Raw genomic sequence first — 18,279 nt, 5'->3', positions numbered from 1 at the left:
ATGAGAGATAAGCTTGATAATGAGGTTATTTCTTTGTTTCCAAATTTCAAAACAAATAAAATGGTACAATAATTTTCGAGCTAAAGCCCAACACTGTTTTTGGATTGAAGTTAGATTGAACCCATAATCTAACATCCCCATCTCAAAGGATCATCCGATAAAGAATGAGTTAGGTTGGTCTATAATAGAGACCCACCTAATTTTATTTCCTCATTAAAAAATATTACAAAAATACCCCTCCTCGAACGAGGAGCATGTAAAAATAAAAACATGGACAGGGTTCGTGACTTCGTGAGTCGTGACCGGTATATATGCGGAAACCCAACTTACAAAAACCTGGCGCTTAAAACCTTACAATAATTGGCGGGAAAATCTTCCATCTCTCTCACAGTCTCTCTCTACAGTTGCAGCCATGAACGGCGGAAACTCAAGGAAGCGTCAAGCACCGTCGCAAAATCCGTCACCTGCGCCACCGAAGCACCATGCCACTATGGAAGAAGAGGATTTTGACGAAGATGTTTACTTACCAGACGATCTCATTGACGAAGACTCTCAAATTCTTCGCGACCTCGATGAACGTTCTGCTCACCTTGCTCGCCTCACTAAGTGGGCCCGTCCTCATCTTTCTCCCTCCTACAAATCACAGTCCCAGAGTATCGGTACAGTTCTCCTTACTTGAAATTCTAGGGTTTATATTTTTGTCATTTTGGGGGTCGAATTGATTTTTAGGGTTTGTGAATTTGCAGTTTTTCAGCAATTGGAGATTGATTATGTTATTGGAGATAGCCACAAAGAGATTTTGGCTAATAGGGGTGGTTCTGCTGCGATTATTCGGATTTTCGGGGTTACTCGTGAAGGTTAAGCTTTGCTCTCTTGTTCATTTCGAGCGAATTTTAGTTGAAGGATCACCCATTTATACGTGGCTTGCAAATACAGTGTTTTTATTTATTTTCTTTTTCACTGAAAACACTGATACAACTGCAAAAATGGTCTTAGTTTTTTTTTTAAAAACTGCAAAATTGGTCTTTTTTTAAGCTTTCACGTATCAGACTTGCTACAACATTATAAATTACACAAAGGGAACTGCCTTATATATTGAAAAACTTTCTCCTAAATATATTAGAAAACCCACCATTTTTCCGAAGTTTGAATCTTTATGGTCAAGTGTCATATCCATTTCCGTGCCTCTGACATTCTGTGACTCCGCGATCACCTTCTGAACAATCAAATAAGGGTATCGAAGGAGAAATGAAGAATCTGTCTAAAGTGACCGAAAGCAGAAGATTTCATAAGATTGGAAATTAAGAACTCAATTTCAACATCTAAGGAAAAATGAATATTTTTTAGGGTACGATTACTTACAAAACTGGTCGTGTAACATATGCGAAGTAGATGAAGATTTGAGTAGACAGTTGCACTTTTGTTTGTTTCTGTGTTGATCTATGGGTCATACGTTTCCACTTTGGGTCACAGAAAGGGACTACTAAATTCGTTCTCCTTTTTCTTTTAAATGAGCATACCGTAAAACTCTTATCTGGACTTAAAAATGATGAAGAAAACAAAATATGATGCGTAAGTATGTAACGCAACATGTTATCTTCTAATATATGAAAGCTCTCAAGTGGTTTTCTCATTTCAATAAATTTACTGCCTTGTGATGTATTTCATATTGAATTAGTCGAGAAAGTCTATGTAGAAAATTACTTACTGTGTACTTCGATTTAGGACTACTTGCTGTTGGAATTTTTCCATTATAGAAATTGCATTTTGTTTTAGATTTCATTAAAGTTAAGTTTTGGGTTCCTTTGTACTGAACCATGGCAATTCACATTGCTTCCAAGTGAATTACCCTTTACTTGTTGGGCTCATTGCTATTAAATTTATTGCTTGGAAATGATTGAAATTGGGAAGTTATTGATTTATATTATGTGGAATTTTTGTTTCTTATATGGTTCCTAGATTCAGTTGAATTCCCTGAAAAGTCTAATTTTATATCAATTTATCCTGCAAAATAGGTCACAGCGTTTGCTGCAAGGTTCATGGGTTTGAACCCTACTTCTACATAAGTTGCCCTTCATGGATGGATACAAACGATATATCCCGTTTTCACCAAATCCTGGAGGTAATAATATGTTTTGCCTTTTCTAGTGGCTTTAATTTTTTTCTCCTGGGAGTTGTGTGGGATGGCACATGAATCCAGTGACTCTATACAGCCATGATGGTTAATTTTGACTCATCTGTTTTTTGTGTTTCAGGGGCGAATGAGGGAGGCAAATAGGAACACTAAGGTTCCCAAATTTGTTCGATCTATTGAGTTGGTGCGAAAAAGGAGCATAATGTATTATCAAGAAGAAAGTTCTCATCCTTTTCTGAAAATTGTGGTTGCATTACCTTCTATGGTTGCTACTTGTCGTGGTAAATATCGAGTATTTTCAACTGTCTCTTACTGTCCCCTTAGGAAAAAATTGTGAATGAAAGAAAGAAAAAGAGCTAGAAGGAGAATGGAGAAAAAACAATGCATGTAGATAGAGAAAATAATAGCTTTTGGTGCGGGCTGACTGTCTATCTTATTAGGGTCCGGCTTCTTGTTTTAGTGATGTCAATACCCTTTTTCTAGTATACTTCTACAAGTTTAGGGTCATGTGTAGCCTAATTAGTGTCGTGTTTCAAATGCCAGGGATTCTTGATCGGGGCATACAGATTGATGGCGTTGGAACCAAGACTTTCATGACATATGAAAGCAATGTCCTCTTTGCTCTGCGCTTCATGGTTGATTGTAACGTTGTCGGTGGGAACTGGATTGAGGTTCCTGTTGGAAAATACAAGACCACAGGCAAGAACTTGTCCTCTTGCCAGCTGGAGTTTGATTGCTTGTATCCTTAAATTTGTTTTTTTCCACTTGTGGGTATCTGATACTTTTGGTTTGGATAACAACTGCCTTCTCACTTGATATAGGGGAACATAGTATGTGGTAACAAAGGCAGAATTGTTTCCTTCTTTTTTTCGTGGATTTCCTTGATTGTGCTATTAGATATACAGACTTGATTAGCCATGTCCCGGAAGGAGAATTTTCAAAAATGGCTCCATTTCGCATTCTAAGTTTTGACATCGAGTGTGCCGGTCGCAAAGGTCTTTTTCCTGAGCCCACTCATGATCCTGTAATCCAGGTGAAACACTGTATTCACTTGCTAACCTGAATTCTAGAATCAGTGAAGTTGGTGGCTTGATCATGCCCATTATGTAAGCTAACTCAAGAGTTTTATTTCCATTGGCAGGTGGCCAATTTGGTAACAGTTCAAGGAGAAGATAAGCCACTTGTTCGAAATGTCATGACCCTTAAGTCATGTGCCCCCATTGTTGGCGTTGATGTCATGTCTTTTGACAGTGAGAAAGAAGTGTTGCTTGCTTGGAGGGTAAATTTTTTAAAGTACATATTTTGTTCTCTATGAATTTGGGGTTGCATTATTTGTCATCTGTCAATATATAGTCTTCATTTACTAGATATCATCTTAGTAGATCTATAAATTAACGACAGATTCTTGATACGTCAGCCTACACAAATATCCCTGTCCTCAACCCCCACAAATCCAAAATGGTCGAAGGCATAAAAGATCCTCTTTTATCTTTAAACTCTGTTATTAGACATGATAATTTAGATGCTTTGTAAACGATTGTTTTTTATGGGAAACACAAAAGAGTTTAGGCATCCATGTGAGGTACTTCTAAAAAGTGTCACACTTTTGAAGGGTACGAGTGACATGAGCTGTGAATGACGGGGTTAGCTAAATGTGACTTACATTTTACTAGTTTGTGTTGGTAGTTTTGTATTGTGAGGTATATCTGATTTGAACTAATCTGGATTCTTTTTCTTAATTGGTGTACATTACTGCTTGACGTGGGAAAGAAAGCGTGGATTTATAAGTGCGTTTTATGAGGGTAACCTGTGTCGCTATGTATGAAAAGCGCAAGGCGCACTAAAGCGATAAGAGTCCTAGAGCCTAAGCGCAAGCGAAAGGCGCACACCTCATTGAAGTGAAGCACACTTTTAAAAAATTAAAGGTTTCTTTACTATTATGCATGTATATCTGAATAAAATAGAGTATTTAAACCACAAAAATATATGATCATCAGATTTTCTTCCTTATTACTCTTTGTTTTAACAAAAATAAAGCGCATAACATAGTGTCTATCATGCACTATCCACTAGGAAACGAATATACTATAAACATCGCTGGGTGCTGTCTTCTTCTATTCTTTCTTTTCCTTTTCTTTTGGACTCTTGGCCCACTTTCTATTGTTAAGGATTAATAGGGTATGGTCCAGTACACAGTAACAACATATAAAAGGGAAGATTCGAACATAAAATATAAACAGAAAAAAGAATTTCAATGAAGCGCAGAAAAGCATGTTTCATGCTCTTCGATGCATTTCTTCCAGAACGTTTCGCCTAGGACTAATTAAGCGCTTTGCCCTAGCGCTTAGCGCTTCAGCGCGCTTTTTCATACACTGCTGTGTTGTAAATGTTTTTATAGTGGTAGCTAATATTGTACTTACACTTGCTGTTTTAGTTTGAAAGGGCATAATGTGTCAATATTATTACATCCCAAGTTCTTTGCTACATGATTTCAGTGTTCGATATTCTATCTGCAGGATTTAGTTCGAGAAGTAGATCCTGACATAATTATTGGATACAACATCTGCAATTTTGATTTACCATATCTTATCCAGGTAAATCTCTTTCCTCCTCTGCGAGTTCTCTTGTATAACAGACAGATGGATGTTTTGATGGACATACAGACACCATCAGTGTGCATTTGATGTCATAGGAGACTCCATAAAGCTTTGGAATTTTCTTGCATTCCCCAGCTACCCATGTTTGTGTAAGGCCTTTTATTAAATGCATGACCATCTTTTAATGACAGAGAGCAACTACATTGGGAATTTCCGAGTTTCCTATCCTTGGCCGCATAAGGAGCAGCAGGGTTCGTGTCAAAGATGCAACATTTTCTTCAAGGTGAATATTCTGTTTTAAGAATTCATGTATTTTTCTGTCATATTACTTTTTATTGTTTGCAATTTTGCATGTTATTCTATTTGGGCATGTTCCAAAATTTGACTAATAATTAATCTTAAAGAATTCAAACTATAGTGCAAAACTGCAAACACTAAGAAATGGAGGAAGTATTTGTATTTATATTATCAGAAGTCCTGCTATTTTGCAAGTTGTGGGGACTGGAATTGACTTAGAGTATATGACTATATGATTCTCCACATTCAAGTAGTGTTAAAAGTGCATGGTACGGAGATATTATCAGTAGGTGACCTCTATGTTTCCAGCATTTACTTTCAGCATCTACTGTGGTATAGTACCAGGGTGGCAGGGTATTATCTGGCTTAGAATCACCGGAAATAAAACAGCTCTTGAAGTTGAGTTAAAATTTGGTTTACACTCTTAAGGTCTTTTACTTGGAAACCTTGTCATACTACATAGGGGGAATCGTTGTATAGTTTTGTTCCTTATGTATTATAGTTCAAAGAGCACAAAAGTTTGCAGGATAATGATCTGACCAAATGAAAGGAAGGTAAAAGAATTTGATCTCCATCTTCGTTTCAAGTAGCCCACCCTATTGAGAGAGGTTTTCTTTGGTCCCTAGCTGGTAAATTAAAATTTTTGACTTCCGCTTTTGCTCACAAGGAAGCATTGAGCAGCAGGGTTATAAGAAGAAAATGTCATGAATAATCTAATATCAAGGCCAACAGGGTGATAAAATTGATCTGGAATAGAAGAGTCGCTTTGTTCTTTCTACATCTTATTGTGATGGAAGATTCACTGACTATATAATCCGTGTGTGATTTGATGAATTAGCTTCTTGCCAAGTAAAACACTGCCAAGGCACCACCTTCAAAATGTTAGTTTGAGACTCTGAGGTCATCGCATTGTAATTACATATCATCTGCTCTTATTCTGCTGAGATGACCTTCTTCATACTTTCAAGGACACTTTGTTGTTTTCACAGGCAGTATGGAACAAGGGAAAGTAAGGAAGTTGCAATTGAGGGGAGACTACAATTTGATTTGCTTCAGGTTTTTCTTTGTCATTGTCTACCGAGTTTGACACTTGCTTGAGTAGTATATTCATGTATTCATGTCAATACCTTTTGCTGCAGGCTATGCAAAGAGAATATAAACTAAGTTCATATTCGCTAAATTCTGTATCAGCACATTTCCTTGGCGAGCAGGTAAAATGCTGAATATTTATGTTAAAGAATTTGCTATACAGTTCAAATGTTAAGGGCTATTGATAGGTATTACATATATTTCCCAGAATGGTCCTGACTATGGAGTATTAAGTTGTGAATTTATTTTAATTATGCTTCATTTGGTGTTATAAAATGTTTAGTATTTCAGTATTTCTACTTCTAGCTTCTCATTTGTTGCCCTTAGGGGCTTGGGGCTACGTTAGCATTTTTCATATTTTAAAAGATGCATATGAGAACTTTTAACTTGTTCTACAAGCATTGATATTTCTTTGTAGAATCACAAAAATATTGCATTTGCATCATTAAAATTGACATTTCAAGCAATAGATTGGGTCCTTTGACTTGGAGAGACACAACACATAGAACTTATGAAATATAAATGTCGCTTGTATCAAAGATCTGACAAGTAAACATTTTACGTCTGTTAGAGTTGGTTTTATCATGGTATCATGGTGTGTCTTCTTTCCTTGCATGTGTTACCAACTTGTCACAGAGCTAGTGGTGTTTGTTATTGATACATTCATCTTCCTGTCCTCATTTTTGAATCTTCCGCTGTTATTACTTTCTATTGCTGCGTAGTTTGATCAAAATTGATGCAAAGAAGATAATCTCTCTTTTATCCTTATTGTATTACTCAACTGGATCCTATGTTAAAAAGTTAAAAACACACAAGTTCTTAACGTTTGGTTATGTTCTTTGCCACATCAAACTCACAGTCTGAATGATAGTGTAGATACAGTTTTTCAAGGTCACTGTGCTGTACCGTTGTTCATTAAAGATTTACCAATGAAGTTATATCGTAAACATTAGATTTTTTTAAATGCTGATATTTTGTAAATGTGATGTTAATTTAAGGTGGAACTATGGTTTTCCTTATGACTCATGGAGGTAGAAGGAAGTTAGTTTTTCTTAGAAGCTGGGATGATTTATGTTCATACCATTTTGATTTCCTTTGAAGCTGAATTCTTTGATTCTTTTAACTTTTCTCATCAGTTGCTAATTATGTATGCTGGGATGTCCCTAAGTCTTACTTCCTCCTTTTTTGTGATTTATTTAGTGCTTTTCAAAAACCGTTGGTTGCAGCATCAGAGACGAATAAACTTCGGATTCTTTTTGTCTTTGTGAATTACCATATACTTTCAAATAATATATCCGGCATCATTTTCTTTGCAGAAAGAGGATGTTCACCATTCAATAATATCTGATCTACAAAATGGTAATGCAGAAACTAGGAGGCGTCTTGCTGTTTACTGTTTAAAGGTACACAATTTTAATTTGGTTATTCAAAGGAAAAAAAATATTTGATAATGGAGAAGCCAGAAGGATGTAACTGATTTTAAAGTTTTCTACTTGTTTGAATCTGTGTCCGTGTGCATGTTTGCAGACACATATATGGGAAGGTATGTGTGCATATGTGACTTTTGATTTATTAGAATTAAGGCTCTACTTGAAATTTTCTGTTGACCAAACATGCATAGATAGGATAGATTGAGCTTAAGAAGCAATTTTGTAGAATTGTAGTGGTGTGTTTGTTTGGAAGTTACTGTTGGTTTGGCAAGAGAATGAGGTGGCATAGGTAAATCAATGATGAATTCGGCATTCTCCTGATGAGTAATTTAGTCAAGGTGCAGGAAGCAAACTGATTTAACAATCAGGACTGCGAAAGCTGATCAGATTCTTGAAACAAATTTCTGACCGCAGACATTAATTAGTATTATCCTCAGAATTGTGCCTTCATCTTCATGTGGGGATCTTCTGTTTAACTTTGAGCATACTCTGAACCCGATTACGCCAATGTACCATTGGTGGACTTTATCTTCAATCATGAGTGGAGTTTATTTAACTAAAGAGAGAAGAAAAAGTTGTCGATCTCAGTGCAATAATAAGCATGCCAGGTCAAAATCACTTGATTTAACTGACACTAAACTAGTAAAAGCTGGAAGAGATGCAGAAACAAATAAATGTGCAAAAAGAATTCAACAAACGACAAGTAGAAATCCATGTATGGGTCTTACGACTCCTATTTTCTGACAGAGGCTACGGAAGCTGCTGTAATATTTACATACTAAAAAATTCATCATTTCTTAGGACGCAGGCTTTGCCTACATGGTTGGGAAATTGGTTATATTTTGATCCAACATAGTTAGGCATGGCTCAGGGTTTAGTGCTAGATGCCATTATTCATTTTCTAAACGTCGTATACTAAATTATATGCCGTCTGGAATCTAACTTTCTTTCCGCTTAAGAACCAAATGTGGGAGGAAGATTAAAACTATAAAAGAAAATTTATAGAAAACTATGGAGAATTATCTTCTTTTGGTTTGTTACTACAGAAATCCATGGAAAATAAGGTATTACCAAATTGAGATTTTGACCTGCTTAGTTTTCTATTTTTTCCGCCATTTTTGAGGGAAAATTGTTGGTAACACATCAGGAAAAATGTTAATAAGAGATTTACTTGTATTTGCTCAGTTTAACTTTTCCATAACTTTCCTTTCCAACAACCGTTGCTAAAAGCCTAAAACTAAGGAATTTTACCCATATGCCCTCATAAAAGTTTGGTTCCCAAACAGTTTAACTAATTAACTACTTCCGAACTTTGTGTTTTTCTGAAACCCAAGCATGGTTAGATGGTTTTTATCTTTCTTCACTCTGTATGCTGGGACATTGCACAAGCTTATCCCGAAGTTTCTTGATTTGTCGGTATAGCTATTATGTAGAGATTGCTAGGCAACAGATTCCTTAACATGGTAAATATGCTATCTTTAACATTTTCAGGATGCATACCTTCCTCAGCGGTTGATGGACAAGTTGATGTTCATTTACAATTACGTTGAAATGGCAAGAGTGACTGGAGTTCCTATATCATTTCTCCTCTCCAGGGGGCAAAGTATTAAGGTTATATGCTTAAAGCTTTTTGCCAAACAATTTTGTCTATTCTCATGCCAGAGTTAAGTTTATGTATCATTGTTCTGCAGGTTCTTTCTCAACTTTTGAGGAAGGCAAAACAAAAGAACCTTGTTATACCGAATGCCAAACATCCTGGATCTGAGCAAGGAACTTATGAAGGGGCAACTGTAAGTTTGACCTTTAGAAAGCATTCTTAATCCCTGTGATTATTTGATTCCACCTTGATCTAACTGGATAGAATATACAATACATTTACGAGATACTTTTTTGTCTTGAAAACAACAAATGAGCTAGTTTCATTTTGCATCATTGAATTTACAAAATAGAATATGAGTAAATTTCAGGAACATCACACGTTTTTTGGGATAGGAATATGTAATTTTGATTTTCCCCCCCTCCAGCTGTAGTTATCTTGAAAAGCCTGCTACTTGATTGGATCTTTGAAAAATACCACTGGAAATATTGCTTCAGTTGTCTCACTCAATAAATGTTCTATTTGTATGTGATGCAGGTGTTAGAGGCCAGAGCAGGGTATTATGAGAAGCCAATTGCAACGTTGGATTTTGCTTCACTATATCCATCTATTATGATGGCATATAATTTGTGCTATTGTACACTGGTAATTTTTCTTGTCTGGAAATCAGGCATCCACACCATTGATTCTGTCATCAGACATTGCTTTTTTCATTATTTAAAACATCTATATTCTGATTTCAACTTGCTTTTTGAACTTGAGTTTTTTACATGTGCTTGTTAAGGTAACACCGGAGGACATCCGCAATCAAAAAATATCTCCAGACCAAGTTAACAAGACTCCTTCTGGTGAAACCTTTGTCAAGCCAGAGCTCCAGAAGGTGCATTTTGTTTTCTTACGCTTTAACTGTCCTTGATTTTGTCTTCTGTTTTGACCTGTAAATACTTCACATTATATAGGCATTAAAATCTGATAAATATTTCATTTTTCTATCAGGGAATACTTCCAGAAATTCTTGAAGAGCTCATAACAGCTCGCAAAAGGGCTAAAGCAGATTTAAAGGTGTCCCTCTTCTTTAAACTTGATTGAAACTCTTTTTTGTTTATTAACTCTGATAAATGCTTATGCAATTTCTTTCTGTTCATTAATGATCATGTTGTCCGACCAAAGGAAGCTAAAGATCCTATGGTGAAGGCTGTCCTAGATGGTCGTCAGCTGGCCTTGAAGGTATGCCTTTCCTTCTGATAATATCTATGCTATTGGTATTCATGCTTCTTTGATTAACTGCTGCGAAATTATGGCGCCGTTTGTAGTTTTGTAACTTTTGTTATATTTTATTTTTTTAAATCTTTCCAGTTTTTGCAGCTTTCAGGCCTTCATTTTTTGTGAAAAGAAATTCCGTCTCTTATTTTCCCTTTCTAAGCTTCGTATTGTTTCCTTTCAGATAAGTGCGAATTCAGTTTATGGGTTTACAGGAGCCTCTGTTGGCCAGTTACCATGTTTAGAGATTTCTTCGAGTGTCACAAGCTATGGTAAATTATTTATGCATGATCTTGTGTTTATCATGTTGTTTCATTTAGGTATTTAAATGAGAAATGGAAATTCAGTATCACAGATTCATAGAAATGATTTTGTAATTATGGCATTTGAAGGAGAAGGCTTGAAGATGCCTTTTTTTCCCCTTATCAAAAATATAATGTAGCATATCATGCCATATTGTGACCTAGTTTTTTCTAGGGGGCACGTAAGAGTGTTACGAAGTGGTTAGAAATATACCCTGTCGTAGGCCTTACCCTTGCAATGTCATAGAGGTTGTACCAGTTGGCTGCTATTGGAGTTTGGAGATGTAAAGACTATGTAGCTTCTCAGCAACAAGCGAACAACTAATGGGAGAACGATTGGTCAACATCTCATTTATTCTTTTAATAACTGAGCAACATGCTGAATAGAGAATCTTGTACCTGTTTTGAGAATGTACTTGTGATGTTATTGATGACTGACATGCTGTGAGAACCAATTTCAATCATTTTTTGGATTCTCTTTTTTTTTTTCTTGCTGTAAACTTACTTCCCTTCTGTCTTCGTGGCTTTTCTTTCTGGACGTTGAAGCTAGAAAAAATTGGTGACAGAACCAAAGGGGGCCTGCCTCTGGGACTGAAAGGACATAGGGCTAGAATACAAATCCATAAGAGCTAGTTTTATTCTATTTTTCTGAATTGTTATTTTGCAAAGTAGATGTTGTGTTTCTGTTGATTTCCTTTTTATATATATATATTTTTTTTTTATTGTGTACGTTATAGGAACTTATTACTCATTTATATGTGCTTATGAAGTGTCTTCCATTATAAAGGTCGCCAAATGATCGAACATACTAAGAAGCTCGTGGAAGATAAATTTACTGTTGTTGGAGGATATGAGCATAATGCTGAGGTAATTATACATCTTCCTGAAGTCTTTTTTTCTGTAATCACTATCATGGGAGAATAAATATGAGTCATACATCTATAGTTCATAACATGTTAGGTAAGAACGCTCATGTGACTGATGTGAGAAGGCTAAGCTATAAAATCTGGACATTTCACGAGGCATTTATACTTTCTATTTCTAATCCAACTGCTTCTTAATTTATACTCTACAACCTTTAATACCCTATATTTCGAAACAGCATGTGTGAGCGATGAATTGTTCTCTAAATTTACATCACAGATTATGCCACAGTTTTTCTTTGTCAAAGCTTCTGGTCCTGTGATTAATAGTATGGTTTTGCTTGTGATTTAGAAAAAAATTCAAGCTCGTATGTTGTTTATCGGACTTCTTTCGTTTTCCATTTTGTGATGTTATTTGGTTGATTCGTCAATTCAGATTATCTACGGAGACACAGATTCAGTTATGGTACAATTTGGTGCTTCTACTGTTGAAGAAGCAATGAAATTGGGAAGGGAAGCAGCTGAATATATAAGCTGCACTTTCACAAAGGTAAGTCTATGTTCATACTAATTAAGAATTCTCCATGCATAGTGTCGGTTTTCTAAATACAGTCTTTGTATTCTTTGGACGTATGGAAATCATGATGATTTACATATAGTAAGCCCTGTCTCCCTCTGTCCCCAAAGATCTATTTGTTGTCCTTTTTGCGATGTCCCCAGTCTTCCAGTAACCTTAAATTGAGGTAATCATATGTTCAAATATATACTTGAGGTGATTACTGGTCACAGTTGTTTCGTCGTCAAGCGTGAAAGTCAAAATGATGTATGGTGAAATAGATGGAGTACATATTTTTTGGTGGTTTGCTGAAGCTTGAGAATGTTAGATACTTGTGTTTTAAATTGACTTCATCGGCTCACCCCTGTGATTTGTTGCCGTTTTCTCTCTCGTATTACCTTTTGTTCTTAAGGTGTTTTTTTGGGTTACTTGCAGCCCATTAAGCTAGAGTTTGAGAAGGTTTATTTTCCATATTTGCTGATTAGTAAGAAGAGATACGCTGGCCTCTACTGGACAAACCCTGAAAAATATGACAAAATGGATACTAAAGGTGAAAACTGGAACTTTCTATGTAGTCTGTCTTGAAGTTTCCTACTTTTGGTTCTACTTTGTCTTTATATCTTATCCTCATTGCACAATTTGTCATTGACAGGTATTGAAACAGTCAGGAGAGACAATTGCTTACTGGTCAAAAACTTGGTAACTGATTGCTTGCATAAGATACTTATAGATAGAGATGTCCCAGGAGCTATCCAGTATGTCAAGAATACCATTTCAGATCTTTTAAGAAACCGTCTAGACCTGTCATTATTGGTCATTACAAAGGTGGGAAGGCATGATTCGACAGGGACTTTTTATAACTTTTTCCATGAAGCTTGCTTACTCTGTACGGTTAAGCTGATATCCGTTTCTTTTAGGGTCTGACTAAAACAGGAGAAAATTATGAAGTAAAAGCAGCTCATGTTGAACTTGCTGAACGTATGCGCAAGGTGTGTTTTCTGTTACAATTATCAATCTAAGTTTCACACCTTAGCCTTAAATTGTTACATTGTGCAAGTCTATGATTTGTCCTCATGGATGCCATAAAGTTTTGGTTAGTGACTTAGCATCCTGATGAACTTTTATGTTATTACATTTGTATTAGCTATTTATAATAATTGATGGCAACAAAATGCAGTACGAGTTCCGCGGTTATTGAGATACATGAATGTTAAGATGAATGAAGAGCCATTCATGTGAGATGTAACCAGTACTGATTGGTGGAAGGGGCTAGAAGAAGAAAGTGTGCGGATCCAAGTTTATCCCATAGACCTTATTCTCTCAGAATCCCTCATTCTAATTTCTTACCACCTTGTCCTACTCCGCGTGGCATTAAATTCCCTCTTTCAACGTGCTTTAACCATCTCGGTTTCATCTTACATTTTTACCTCCCTTTATAGATGACAAACCTGCCTCGTAAATCACTTCATTTGAATTATATCCTTCTTGGTATAATCAATAAGAAACATGTAGAATATTTGTGATTCAAGTTTAATATCCAAACAAATAACCTTAGGAGTGTTTGGGATCATGTAATTGATTTCAATTCCATAATTGCTTTTGTAATATTGTCTATTTGTCTGTAGTTGATTGATTATTTGTTATTTCTATACTTGGTTAACCTATATTTATTTACGATACGTGCTAATTGGTTAGACAGTTTGTTTGTTAATATTTACTGTATTATATTACTCTATTTTCCCGAGTATAGGGGCCTTGTGTACGGAGTACTTTTTTCAGTATTTGGAAATAATTTAAGCTAAGTTCTTGGGGAAAGTCATCATAGTTGCATACTTGCACATATACTATTAGGAATTCTGTTGGCCTTGGAAAATGATTCAGGACAATAGTAGATAAAAACTAGCCTCTGAAGACTTCAATCGTTTAATAAACGAGGCTAATATATTTTAAAAAAAAACACAGTTTAGGAAACATTCCGAAATAAATAGACATTTATGGTTTACAAAATAAAATAAATTCTTTAGAGAATTGATAAAAGTAAATATATGGAGTTTATGAAGCTTTTGGACAAAAGACTGAAGGATGATAATAATATGTAAATTAAGTGTTACTATGTAATTTTTTTTTTAATACTCATACTATTGAAAAGAACTTGAAATATGCTTTAAAATAAGATAAATTTATCGCATACAAGTACTTACATAACTTACTGTATACAATTGAGATTTTTAAGAGAAATGATGTCATGTTAGTACTTTTATTCTTCATTCTTTTACCCTGTGCATTGCATGGGTTTAAAGCTAGTTGCCAAATATCTAGAACAAGAGCATCCTTCTCTGTTATGGTTGACTGAAAATGGGAATACAGTTGTTCCCTCAAATAAAAAAAAAATGGGAATACAGTTGAGATTCTCAGCTGGGAAAAATATGATGGTTCAGTGCTTCAGTCTGTACATCACATTACCGTTTGTCCATGTTAATAATTTGCCAAGCTTATACACTATCGAGGGACTTGTATATGTGAGTAATACATGCATTCGTTTCTTCTGAATACTGAGTAACAATTTACCAGTCTTGTTTGTTTCTTCTGATTTCTGATATAAGTCAAGCTGAGAATGGTTCATCTTTTTAGGATACAAATTTTATAATGAAAGTTATGAATTAGCTAATCTTTTTTTCCCTAAATTTGACAGCGAGATGCTGCCACTGCTCCCAATGTTGGTGATAGAGTACCTTATGTCATAGTCAAAGCTGCCAGAGGTGCCAAGGTAACTGTGTTCTCCTAAGTTGTTTATATAGATTGTAGGCTCTAAATTGCAGCGTTTCAAAAATTGATGAATTATTATTGACAGGCATATGAAAAATCAGAGGATCCAATCTATGTGCTGGAAAATAATATACCAATAGACCCAAATTATTACCTTGATAATCAAATTGCCAAAGTAAGTTATGCTTCAGCTTGATTTTATTTCCTTGACAAATTTATTTATTTCGTGAACTTGCTTCTGATGGATGTGCTGATGTTGTAGCCCATATTGAGGATCTTTGAACCAATTTTGAAAAATGCAAGCAGAGAGTTGCTTCATGGAGATCACACGAGATCCATTTCCATCTCTACTCCTTCAACTGGTGGCATCGTGAACTTTACCAAGAAACGACTTACGTGCCTTGGCTGCAAAGCAGTGCTTAGGTAGTGTTTTTTGCCGCATCCTGTTTATCCTTCTCCAGAATAATTTATTAGAACTTAGATGAGGTAATACAGGAAGAGGGCAAAGTGACCAAAGAATCTAACAAAATTACAGATTAGCCCACTTCCCCTGTTACTCGGTATATAGAAGAATTCCTCTGTTTCTCTGTATTTGATGTGGGTCACATACTGGTAGGGATGGCAATGGGTCGGATCTGGACCGGGTCCGACAAGATCCAGACCCAGACCCGCTTTTTAAGAGGTGGATCCAGATCCGACCCAGATCCGCTGGGTCCAAAAAAATCAGATCCAGACCCAGATCCACTGGGTCTAATGGGTCTAGGGTCGGATCTGGATCCTAAATGGGTCTAAGCGTATTTCTTTTCAAAAAAAAATTTGTCCCTCATTTTTCTTATATTACGTAATTTTTTCTCCCATTTTTTGTATGTAAACGTAACGTTGCTTTAATAAAACCACTAAATATGGAATATTCGTTAATTTTGTTTATGAAAAAAAATCATATTAGCCCTCTAATACAATAAGTATTTAAAGTTTCTAATATTATTATGTATATGTCACGTCAAACAATTTTTAAATAGTTTAGTATCATAAGAACTTAATAAAGTTTAGCACGTAAAGATTGAATTATATTTAAATTTTAATATTTTTTTAAAAAAAATTATATATATGGGTCTGTGGGTCGGATCTGGACCGGATCTGGATCTTTAATTCTTGGACCCGGACCCAGACCCGCCCCATTGAACAAAGACCCAGATCCGCCCCAGATCCACAGGGTCTAATTTTTTTGGACCCAGACCCTTAAAAATGGACCGGGTCCAACTGGATCTGGATCGGGATCGGGTCTTGGACCCATTGCCATCCCTACATACTGGTTAGGATAGTATAGAACTGTAGACTACGTGGGGCTATGTCAGCTAGCTCCATCAAGTGTCTTTTGTGTAGCAGTGATTTTAGTCTACAGTGGTTTATATCCAGTCTCAATAGCTGAAATGAAGACATTAGGATACTTGGTATTGATTGGAATCTCAATTCTTCCTATTATTCTGCAAGATGGGAAATGGATGCATAGGCAAACTTATAGTGTTACTGAAATTTTCTATCCTACAAGGTGCTGATCACTTAGGTAGTTAGGTGGTTTCAGCCATAATTTGAATACTCCGTATAAAGCATTGTCTGAAAGCGGTTGTGTAGGCTAACAGTAGTTGCAAACATGCTCACTCTTAACTTCAACTTTCTGCCTTGTGGTAAATGTGTTTCTAACCTAACCAGGCATGCCCAACTGCGTGATGTTATTTACCCAGAACCTCTATATTCTTTTTTGACATTTTCGTCAAAAGTGTATCTTCACATTGTTTAGCGTGTTCGACCTTCATTTTTTTACTTTTGTTTCTGAATTCATGAACTCATCCTTTTTTGTCTTTTCTTGTGGGAACTTCAGTCTATTGATTTCCTTGACATATTTATTTTGGTATTGAATTAGCGACTCCGAGAAAACCATTTGCTCATACTGCAAGAGAAGAGAAGCTGAAATTTATTGCAACACAGTAGCTAATGGTATGTAAGGTATCTCAACCCTCCATTAAACATGCAGTTTTTAACTTTAGGTTTCTCACTGTCAGAAAATATCAACTCCTTACAGTATCCGATTTGGAAACACTATTTGGGAAGCTGTGGACACAATGCCAGGAGTGCCAGGGTTCCCTTCACCAGGATGTGCTTTGTACAAGGTCTGAGCTGTTGTGCCTCTGATGCTTTCAACTTTCTCCTTCTTCCCCCCTACCCCCCTCCCCTCCCCTCCCCTACCCGCCTCCCCGACCCCCCATGATTCTCTTTCCATTGAAGCCTCATCACTTGGAAAACACTAAGGACTAGTTTTTGGCCTGCGTGATGCGCAAGTATTATTTTTTAATACATTAAAGAATTGGATGTTGGTATCGAAGTTGAAGGGACAATTTACAAATTTTGGATTATCGATGAATCGGGATGTTAAGAATGGTAAAGGTTTTTTTGGTTATAAATTCAGGGAACGTTGTGAAAGACTTTACCGGAAAATTCCATATCATACTGCTTTCTCATGTTATTTTTATAAAAAAGGGATTTCAAGAGGATGACACGTTGCTCTAACGGTTCTCTTGACTGTCTTGCCGATGTTCCCTATACCTTAAAAGTAAAAATGCATTATTTTATAGCATTCCTCATCTTACCTTTTCCTTTTTTTTTCTCCTTCCAGTCGTGATTGCCCGATATTTTATCGGAGAAAGAAAGCGCAAAAAGACATGCGTGAAGCCAAGGTTCAGTTAGATAGGTGGAGCTTTTGAAACAGGAGTGTTTGCAACTCTGTAGTCTGTACAGTTAGCTTTCCTGAATGTAAACTTTGTGAGGCTGTGTTGAGTTTTATGGCTGTGTACGGGAAGAAACATGAACAATGTTTGTTGGAGCAGTTCAAATGAAGATTGCTTTGCATCAACTGGAAATTGATTAAGTTGTTTCAGATTGCCACAGATTTCACTGGTTGTATGTGTTGAAGTTCTACAGTCCTTGAATGAAACTGAAGCACCTCTTTTGGCATCCTGTTCAATGTAACATCCAACACCAGTTTGCTATTTTCTGAGTTGGGAAGGGGTTTGAAATTCAGTAACTGGTATTCATATGAGAACTAATATCCCTGCTTCGAGGAAACTGCTGTTTTCTTTTGTATATGATGTATTGATATCTGGATTATTAGAGCTGTGTAGGAATGTAGGTCTGTAGCTATATGTTTAGGGGGCAGTTGATTAATTGAACAATTAATGTCAAGCCTGAAGCCGCTACCTTTGTAATGCAGGCTGTCTTTTCGTGTAAAATAAAATGCTCCAGATTTTTGAGCTTGTATAACTGCTAGGTTTTGGAATAGTAGATTTATAGCATCTTACATGAGTATTGAGTACCATTTGTTTCCTGCCTTTTT

General features: G+C 36.1%; 1 protein-coding gene across 1 annotated transcript; it reads left to right on the top strand.

Moving 5' to 3' along the window:
* Nucleotides 1-316: 316 nt before the first annotated feature.
* On the top strand, nt 317-18,245 carry LOC110801005 (DNA polymerase delta catalytic subunit). Its single transcript, XM_022006316.2, has 30 exons — nt 317-659; nt 747-857; nt 2,016-2,122; nt 2,256-2,415; nt 2,678-2,873; nt 3,032-3,167; nt 3,276-3,413; nt 4,651-4,728; nt 4,923-5,014; nt 6,018-6,084; nt 6,168-6,239; nt 7,434-7,520; nt 9,039-9,158; nt 9,239-9,337; nt 9,682-9,789; nt 9,929-10,024; nt 10,141-10,206; nt 10,315-10,371; nt 10,589-10,676; nt 11,494-11,573; nt 12,006-12,119; nt 12,561-12,675; nt 12,778-12,950; nt 13,043-13,114; nt 14,818-14,892; nt 14,977-15,066; nt 15,154-15,314; nt 16,813-16,886; nt 16,972-17,059; nt 17,563-18,245. The coding sequence occupies exons 1-30, from the start codon at nt 413-415 to the stop codon at nt 17,648-17,650; spliced, it is 3,255 nt and encodes a 1,084-aa protein (XP_021862008.1). The 5' UTR covers nt 317-412; the 3' UTR covers nt 17,651-18,245.
* The last annotated feature ends 34 nt before the right edge of the window (nt 18,246-18,279 follow it).

The sequence above is a fragment of the Spinacia oleracea genome, chromosome 4 (assembly GCF_020520425.1).
Source record: "Spinacia oleracea cultivar Varoflay chromosome 4, BTI_SOV_V1, whole genome shotgun sequence".
NCBI classification, from domain to species: Eukaryota; Viridiplantae; Streptophyta; class Magnoliopsida; order Caryophyllales; family Amaranthaceae; genus Spinacia; species Spinacia oleracea.
Note: the sequence above shows the minus strand (reverse complement) of the source record. Positions and strands in the feature narration are given on the sequence as shown.

Coding starts and splice junctions, on each gene's coding strand:
- LOC110801005 (XM_022006316.2), top strand. CDS start 413: ATGAACGGCGGAAACTCAAGGAAGCGTCAAGCACCGTCGCAAAATCCG. Junction 7,521..9,038: donor TTGCTGTTTACTGTTTAAAG/GTACACAATTTT, acceptor TAACATTTTCAG/GATGCATACCTTCCTCAGCG. Junction 17,060..17,562: donor CAGGATGTGCTTTGTACAAG/GTCTGAGCTGTT, acceptor TTCTCCTTCCAG/TCGTGATTGCCCGATATTTT.